At 35.0% G+C, this 9,562-nt stretch overlaps 2 protein-coding genes across 4 annotated transcripts; both read right to left on the bottom strand.

Moving 5' to 3' along the window:
- Positions 1–2,892: 2,892 nt before the first annotated feature.
- Positions 2,893–6,188, bottom strand: LOC105796015 (pentatricopeptide repeat-containing protein At4g01030, mitochondrial). Its single transcript, XM_012625665.2, has one exon. It carries the CDS (start codon positions 6,049–6,051, stop codon positions 3,229–3,231), a length of 2,823 nt encoding a protein of 940 aa, XP_012481119.1. The 5' UTR covers positions 6,052–6,188; the 3' UTR covers positions 2,893–3,228.
- A 677-nt stretch (positions 6,189–6,865) lies between these two features.
- LOC105796025 (protein WHAT'S THIS FACTOR 1 homolog, chloroplastic) lies at positions 6,866–9,473 on the bottom strand. Of its 3 annotated transcripts, none has more exons than XM_052633305.1 (3): positions 7,642–9,473; positions 7,213–7,273; positions 6,866–7,121 (listed from the first exon to the last, which is right to left on the bottom strand). In XM_052633305.1, exon 1 carries the CDS (start codon positions 9,324–9,326, stop codon positions 7,725–7,727), a length of 1,602 nt encoding a protein of 533 aa, XP_052489265.1. In that variant the 5' UTR covers positions 9,327–9,473; the 3' UTR covers positions 6,866–7,121; positions 7,213–7,273; positions 7,642–7,724. The 3 variants fall into 3 exon arrangements, with proteins under 3 accessions (XP_052489265.1, XP_052489266.1, XP_052489264.1); XM_052633306.1 differs by having other exon boundaries at positions 7,213–7,259; XM_052633304.1 differs by having other exon boundaries at positions 7,109–7,273.
- Positions 9,474–9,562: the final 89 nt, after the last annotated feature.

Here is a 9,562-nt window from a genome sequence, read left to right as displayed (position 1 = left end):
TGGTTTGAACATGTTGCACTTAGAATGGATGGTAATAAATGCTGATTTATTGAATTGACCAGTGGATAATTACAGAGATTGGTTAGAGGTGATGTTGCATATTTTGGATTGGGAGGCTTTTGTTGGTGATGTAAAAATGTATCCGTTACAATATGGTTGTTGTAATTTGATCGTTACAATATGACTCTTAGGATCTGACCATTATAATATGATCATTGAATTTTTTGGACCACTTTAACCATTTGAGAATCCTATAAATAGGTCATTTCTCCTCATTTTTTACAAGCAACAAAATGAGAGCTTCTCTCATTCGTCTCAATTATCTTTTTTTTTCTCAAAATGAAATCTTTTTTTTTTTTTTAACTTTGTTATCTTACTAAAATTATATTAGAAGAAATTCTGCCTAAGAGATTGAATTTTAAGCAGAACCGTCTATGACTGCCCTAACCTTTGAACCTAGTGTGATTTTTTTGGCCAAGTTTTCCGACCTGCTTTAAAGCTTTATTTTTATCTTATTTCTTGATTTTTTTAGAGAAGAGTAATACCAATTGTGTTCCACTTTCCTTATTCGGATGTACGAATATTGAATTTCTGTGTTAATCTTGGGGACAACATCATTATACAATTACACCGATCAAGACGAATTTGCTTCTAAGGTAATGATTCTTCCACGACACAGTAAAATTTTTTTATGCTTGGTTTATTTTCAATCAATGCTTATAATTTTGTTTTGCATTGAATTTTTACTTTTACAAGCCTAGCTGTGTTACTTTGGCAATTGTAAACTGTGGAAAAATTATTTTAACTCATATTATTTTAGAGTCAGCTCGGTGCCTGTAGGATGAATTCATATTACGTAATTTAGGATGACGCCCGATCATTTCATAAGCAAAGAGAGTGGTGCATGAGAAGGCCCGAATAGATAATACACTGAAAATAAACATTGATGGTGCATTTGATAAGGCGGATCTGTCTAGGATGTAGGGTGCCGTGGTACACGCTAGTGGGAGGCTTCACACATAGGGCTGAAATTTGTTGAGAACCGATGCTTAGAAATATAATCATAGAGGGTAATGCTTATGGACTGATTTCTAAACTCCAAAGAAATTTGGTTGATTTAACTTTGCTGGGTTACTTAGTTGATGAAGAACGTTCTTTAGCTTTAAATTTTCATAATGTTCCTTTTTGTTTTATTAGCCATACCAGTAATAGGGTGGCACATAGAGTCGTCCAGATGAATCGTCTTAACTCGAGATTACAATGATATTATGGTTTTATTTATTTTTTTGAACCGTGACACATATCATTTTTAGGGTGAAGCATAAAATAGATATAATAACTTATTTGGTCATTCAATTTTACAAAAAGAAAAAATCATTTTAATCTTTCATTTTTTCCGCCATTTTTAGTTATTAAATTTGCCTTTGTTTGTCAAATCACTCCAACATAGATGAAAAAGTTAATGTTGGCTAACTTTACTGGCATAACATTCACGTGACAGTCCACGTGTATGTCATATCAGTAATTAATTTTTTAAATATAATTTTTATAAATTTTTTTGAATTTTTAAATTTTTAAAAATTAATTAATCACTGATATGACATCCATGTGGCAATCTACATTTATGCCATGTAACAGAGTTAACAATGGTTAACTTTTCCATCAATTTTAGGTTGATTTGAGAAACAAGACAAGTTTAAAGGCTAAAAAGGAAAAAAATTAAATGGAGGAATAAAATGATTTTTATAAAATTAGAGGACTAGATATGTTGTTATGCCTATAAAATAAGTAGTAAAAAATGTAATAATATCGGAACGGAATTAAAAATTTGTAGACCAATTGTATTAATTAGTAGTAACCCTCTGTTTAATCATATGAACATTAATATGGTATAAAAAGTATTTAATGTTTTGAGGTAGTCGAGTAAGAATTGAGGAATTCTTTTGTCAAGGTGAGGTTCAAGGCAGAGTCAAGTAGAAGATATAATAATCGAGAGATATAAAAATAGGATTGGAGATGGGGGGGAGAAGAGAACCTCGGGTCTTGTACAATTGTCATCCCAATTTAAGTATTGTAAAGAGATGAAAATTTTAATTTGACCTATTATCATCTAGAAATAAGGTTCCCTTTTCTGGTTGTGTTGTACGGATACAATTTCTGCCTTGTTAGTGATGAATGAATGCATTCTTTTTCACTGGGTTAGAAATAAAATCTTTACTAACAGACATGTGAAATAAAACTTTGGATTTGAAGACAAAATACCAATTTTAGTCTATACCATGGAAACATAAGGTCTAGTGACTATACAAGTTTTGGTGGAGGTGCTACTGACCTAGGATTTTCCTTTTTTCCATAGTAAAAAGAAAGAAAAGAAAGGCTAAATCATCTATATGTTGTTAACATATGCATATGCGTAGAAACCATAATGAAGAGTTATACCCCATCATAGCTCTGTAAATGTGATAGTGTTCAATTCAACCATTTGAGATATATATCTCAACAAATTTAATTAATGACTTTAATCAACCCTCCAAAAAATAATCATTAACAAATTGAAAAATGAAGAATGAAAATAAAATGGATGATGGAAAAATTGTCTCCCTTGAAGTGCAAAGCTTCAATAAAAAAATGATTTTCAATAAACTTCACAAATGACTCTAACCATCCCCTAAGACTGAACCCTAATAAATTAGAGGATGAACAATTTTCCATGGCTTCTAGATTAAGAAGAAAACCTATTTCTAAAAAATAACAAAATAGAAATTTCACAAAAAGAAATAACTCAAAGAGTTAAAATTTATTGATCAAAGTATCTTTATAATAAATAATGAAAGACTTTTATGTAGGTTAACTAATTACACCAAAATAAGTATAATGAAACTCTAAACAAAGTAGAATTAAACTTTCTTGTTGATTAAGAAACATAAAACTCTTAAACAATTTTAAATACTTAAAAACATCCTAAAATTCGAAATAAATAAATAATAAAATTTAATATATACAAACCGAAACCGAAACACGTAATTCCCCATAATAATCCGGTCCAAAAATTCCGCTCACACCGTCTTCAAGAGAACGATCATAACTAGAGCTCTCAAACTCAAAATTGATTGATTCAAAGTATGTTTTGAAGTTAAGAGATAGCTCTTTAAACGCTATGCAGACACCTCATCCCATAACTTAAGATAGTGCCTTCTGAAATGGTGAAAGCCATAACAGCACCTGTCGTTACCAACAATCATTGCAGGAACACTTCCCTTCACTGAAATGGTGAAACCGACTACCATCCCGTAGGAAAATCTCTCGATTCTTAACCAATGACATGTATTTAGCTGCAGTATGGCAGTCAGGGCAAATCCTTGAGTTCTTGATTACCCTGATAGGTGTAATGCTTCTTGACTTGATTAGTCCATAAGTTATGGCCAATTTCTCTGTGTGACTCAGTAGCACCTTCTCCTTTTCACTGTCATCAATATTTTGATAAACACACTTGACATCAGGCTTATACCCAAGCTTCTTCATTTCAGAAACCAGATGGTACAACTCATAATATATCTCCCCTTCATCTGGATGGTTCTCTCCTGCACAGAATACATGAATTATCTGATCAATTTCAACCCAGCTCCAAACTTGCCCATTTTTCACCCCTATATCACTCATCAAATCTTTGATACATTCGACATCCCCCCATCTGTCAAACATGGCATATAGATTCAACATCAAAACATAATTTGCAGAGTTATATGGTTCTAACTCGAAAAGTTTCTTTGATGCAATCTCTGCCAGTTGGATGTTCTTATGGATACGGCAGGATCCAAGAAGAGCACCCCAAATGGTAGCATCTGGTTTCAATGGCATACTTTGCATGAAATCCCAAGCTTCATCAAGGTATCCAGCTCTTCCAAGAAGATCTACCATGCAAGAATAATGTTCAATTGTTGGTATTATCCCATAGTCAGAGCTCATACTATCAAAATATTTCCATCCTTCATTAACTAAACCTGAATTCTTACAACCAGAGAGTACAGCTGTGAATGTTATGGCATCTGGAATTATGTCTGCCCCAAGCATCTGCTCAAAGAGTGAGACCACCTCTTTACCAAGACCATAGATTGCAAACCCCATAATCAGACAATTCCAGGTGGCCAACGTTTTATTCTCAATCCTCTCGAAAACCTCATAAGCAGCTTTCAAATTGCCGGACTTACAGTACATGTCTATAAGTGCAGTAGCTACAAAGACATCTTCAATAAAACCATTTTTAATGCTAAAGCTGTGTATCTCTTTGCCTTTCTGTAAAAGAGATAGCCCTCCACAGTTTCGAAGTAAGCTGGATAAGGTGACAGAGTTGGGCCTGATACCCTCTCGTTGCATTTGGCTGAAGAATTCAAGAGACTCCCTATAGCTTCCATTTTGTGAACTGCCTGAGACCAGAGCAGTCCAAGATACCACATTGGGACTCATTCCTGAACTCTTTACTTGATGAATCAGGCCCAAAGCTTCATCACCTTGCCCCCACATGGAATATCCTGAAATCAAACTATTCCATGTTACCAGGTCTGGCGTTATCCCTTCCTCTTCCATCTCATTCATTAATTTCCTAGCATCGTCAAAAAGGCCCTTGAACGAATATCCAGATATTAACGTGTTCCAAGCAACAATATTTCTTTTACTTTTCATGCAACTAAAAACTGCCTGAGCTTTTCCTAGATCATTATGCTTCACATACATGTCTAGCAATGAAGTTACCACATATGCATCATAATCCAACTCATTTCTTATAACATAACCATGAATTTCTCTCCCAAATTTCAATATTCCCAATTCAATGACAGCTTGAAGAACACTGGTGATAGAGCTTGAATTTGGCCTGAAACCAACTACCTGCATTCTCCGAAAAATTTTCAGGACTGCTTTATGAGATCCATGAAGGGCATGGCCAGACAAAAGGCAGTTCCAGGTTATTATATCATGTTTTACATCAGATGATTCCATTTCCTTCAATAAATTCCAAGCATCATTCAAATAGCCATGGGTAGCATAAGCCGAAATTATAGAATTCCAAGAAGATAGGTTATGATCTTGCATCAAACCAAAAACTCTCCTAGCAAGTTCCAGTCTATTATTTCTTGAGTACATATTGATTAAGGAATTGCTTACCAATAAATCTGATTCTAATGCAAATTTTAGTACGTACCCATGAATTTGCTTTCCTTCCTCGAGAGCTCCCACTTTGCTACAGCAATGCAGCAATTTTGCAACGGTACTAGCATACGCTTTAGCACAAGAAAACTGCATTCCCCTGAACAACTCCATAGCCTTCTCCCATCTCTCATTCCTCAAGTTTAACATGATAACTTCATTCCAGGCAAGCTCTTTCTTTTCCACCATTTCATTAAAAACTTGATTGGCACTCTCCAGATCCCAACACCTCCCATAAAAATTCATCAATGCACACTTCAAATGCACATCCAAATCGAAACCTTTCTTGACCAAATCAGCATGAATCTGCAATCCTAGCCATGGATCCATCAAACTAGCACACATCTTCAGAACCAAAGTAAGAACTTTACTATCAAAAACCACTCCTTTACCACATAGTTCACCAAAAACCTCAAGTACTCTACGTGTCTGTCCCCCACAACTTTGAAGCTCGTCCAAGAAAGAACTCCAGAAAACATAGTTCCGAGCGAAACCTACGAAGAAAATCGTCGTAGCGGCTCTGAAATCGTTGAATTTCACATAACTCGATATCAAACTCTTAGTCATAGAATCTGAACTCCAACTATTACTCATTTTAAGCAACCTGGCATGCAAAACTTTAACTGACTCCAAACTGTTGACCTCTTTTAAGTCATCGGAGAAGTGAAAAGCAGGGGAAGGAGAGAGATGTGACCAAGAGTACGACAGTGATAAATTAGAGAGTTGGGTTGCAGGAGAGATGAGTGCGGGGCCAAGAGCTACAGAAGCAGGTGAAACTTTTTTGGGTTTTATAGGGTTTTGACTCTGGGAGAGAGTAAAGTAGCGTTGGAATGGTGCTACTCTATCCATGGAGGCTTTTTGGCGGTTGGGCAATGAAATGAGGATTGTGAAGGTGGTGGTTGGGTTTCGAAGAAACGGCGGTTTTGGGGTTTTGTTTTCATTCTACGTGACGCGATCGGATGAAAAAAGAAACAGCGATGCCTTCAGGATTTCATGGATAAGGCTTTTTATCCATACTTTGCTTTATTATTATTTATGTCCAAAAGCTTTTTCTCTTTTTGCGTTTTCACCCCTCTCTTATTATCACCCATTCAGATCAATCTGAATACATAAATTTTGATATTTTAATTTTGTGTAATTGTATAATTTTAGTTTAATTTTTATAAATAACTAACGCTTGTTTTGAAACATTCATGCTTCCTTTTGCATACACTCATTTCTGTATTTACCCAAAATAAAAGAAAATACATCTATTTGTTTTTCTAAATGGTCAATGCATGTAAGAGGTCCCTCTCTTATAGAAACCTAATCAAATTAATCCCTGTACTATTAAAAAATTCAAATAAGGTCAAGTTGGAACAGATTTAAAATTTACTATTTAAAGATGTTTAACAAAGTTAATATTTTTAAAGTTTTTATGGTTTCGTAAATGGAACTTTTGTTTGGAATTGAACTACAATTAAAAAAATATTTCAAGATATTTTTAATATAATTTAGATTTATTTGATTCTTTTAATAGTATAGAGACTAAATTGGTCCATTTAATAATAGAAGGACTAAATTGATCCAATTTTCATAATATAGGAACCTTTCAGATACTGTGACAAATACAATTAAAATTTCATATATAACTAAAATAAAATAAAAACTTTATAAAATATGATTATACTAAATCTAAATTCACATATTACATTACGTATTAAATTATAGTTCATAGTATAATTTCGAGATACATACAAGAAATCTCTTCCTACAAGAAAGTTACAGTACTGTACTGATGGATGTATTATACATATTTGTGTATGTATTAATACTGTTATATTGATGCATTTAAATACCTAAATTTTTTTGGTGCCGAATTAAAGACTCAGACGGTACTAATCAGCCGGATACTAACAACCACGTATAGCAGCGTAGATCTGCAATTTGGTAAACATATAATGAATTCATTTTACAAAGTTCCCAAACATTCTTTATCGTTTAAAAATTTATTAACATTATTTTCAGTACATTTGTGAATAGTAGACGTCTGGTTACAATCTGAGCAGCAAAGGAACCTAAATGAGATGCCCTGCAAAATAGGGTAAATATCATAACTGGAAATAGTGCCACTGCAATACCATGTAAAGCAACTACACATTAACATCCCAAAAGAGTTGCCTAAAACATTGCATATATGAACTAGTTATACATATTAGTACAGTTTGCAGATATGCTTTAATTATCCAAGAGCTCCAACCTGCCATTTCACTGTTATAAATGCAATGTACTATGAGACAAAGATAAACAAGAACAAATCACTAGAACATTTCTATTTAGATCAATGGTGATGTCTCAGATGTATTAACAAAGTGATGAACTGCTCCAAGCTTTTAAGAAATAAGATTTGGCATCTCACCAAATACTAAACTGGATTCTTTCTCCAGAAAAAAACCTAACCTTTTGAAGCCAAGCAACGATAAGCAACTATTTAGGAGTCAAAAGGAGTGGGGTCTTCATTTTATAGCAAATTTGGTATCTTTTTACCAACGCTCTCTTGGCCGACCATCAGGAAATACAGGAACGCGCCTTTCTTCTTCTTTCTTGGCTGAGAAAGCTGCTTGTTTAGTTGGTTTGCTTGACCCAACATTAACAAGCTCATCATCGTCATCAAAATCTGGTGGTGCATCACCATCATCATCATCATCGCTCCAATCATTCGCATAGTCATCATCTTCGCCACCCTCATCATCACCAAACCCACCATCACTCAGATAACTATCCATATCGGAATATCCTTCTTCTTCTTCCTCATCACTTGCCTCCTCTTGCATGTTGCTTTCTTCATTATTATCTGCATCTTTCTTTGAACTACCCCTTTTTGGGAACCTAGGAATGGCAACAAGAGAGCGAAACTTCTCTTTAATAAGCAACAGTGGATCCTTATCTATCAATTGAGAATCACGATAAGCTTCCCTAAGAAAAACAGAATCCCTATCCCCTTTCAAAGACACATAGAACATATCAGGGTGCCTTATTATCATCCCTCGGAGTTGCTGAGAGAATCTAAACTCCTCTCGGAAATGAGTGAGGTGATCTACAAGAGTTCTCTTCTCAACAGTGAGGCTCAAAATCTCATGTACCACCCCACAAGCATGCTTCTCCTTCTCAGGTGTTCCTGATCTCAATCCTGAAAAGTCTGAATAAGGGCTTATATAAGGCATGTCTCTAAACTGGCATAGCCTTCTCATTTCACCCTTAGAAAGATTAAGACCCTTGGGAAGCTTAATTCTATTGAATTTAAGCGGTCTATCTATAATCAAGTTCTTCTCTTCCAACTCTCTAGCTCGATTTTCCTCTTCAGCTAGTTCAGCAGCTGATACAGCAAGCTCAGGATCCCAATGAGTTAACTCCAAAGCAGGGCCTCGTTCAGTTTGAACTACACGAAAATACTGAGGGTATCGCTGACAAATTGTATCACGAAACTCTAAAGGAAGCCCAAGATCAGTCCTCAAATGTGCAATCTTCTCCAACAGAATCCGCTTCTCCATTGACATCATCAGCAACTTCCTCAACTTAACAACCAGCAAACCTTCCATTTCATTCCTAACTCTCAACTCATCCAAGTACAGCCTTTCAGCTTCAGGTGTCAATCTAAACCTCAATGAAAAAGCTCCCTCCTCCATAATTTCAAACACTCCAGGAAACTTCCTCAATAAAGCAATAAATCTACGCCTTTTTTCAAGACCTAAGTCTCTTCTATATCTCCCTAACGACCTAAGTGACATGATTCTATCAGGTTGACTCACTAGAATCTTCCTTATCTTTAAGACCAATTTAAGCTTCTTGTCCCTTTGAATCACATTATCAAAAGGAAGCTCTTTTCTTCTCTTAACTGCAGCTCTTATTGGCTCAAAAGGGAAATGGGTTTTTCTCAGATTACCCAAAGAAGTAAAAACCTTATCTTGAAAAACCAAGCTTCGACCCAAAAATGGCGTTTTCTCTGGAACTCCCTTTGAGGGATGAAAATGAGATTTCGTGGAATGTTTTGGTTTTTCCTGAAATGAGGATTTGTAGGAGAGAAACAGGGGGAAGGAGGTTGATATTGAAGCTTTGTTTGAAGCAAGCAGAAGCAGAGGTTCCATTTTTAATTGTAAAAAAGAAGAAGAACATAAAAGATTAGAGGGAAGAATAACCTGTTTGGGACAGAGGGTGAAGATCGTTCGGGATTGAAAATTTGGATTCTTAGGGTTTATGAGCAAAACCCAGTTTTAACAGATTTTTCTGATGGGATTTTTGTTATCTACTATCTATTAAAGGACTTCAATGTAAAATTGTTGAGTATGAAGGGCAAAATTGTCAGGATAAAACAAAATCTGTT

Source organism: Gossypium raimondii, chromosome 7 (assembly GCF_025698545.1).
Source record: "Gossypium raimondii isolate GPD5lz chromosome 7, ASM2569854v1, whole genome shotgun sequence".
In the NCBI taxonomy this organism is placed as follows: domain Eukaryota; kingdom Viridiplantae; phylum Streptophyta; class Magnoliopsida; order Malvales; family Malvaceae; genus Gossypium; species Gossypium raimondii.
Note: the sequence above shows the minus strand (reverse complement) of the source record. Positions and strands in the feature narration are given on the sequence as shown.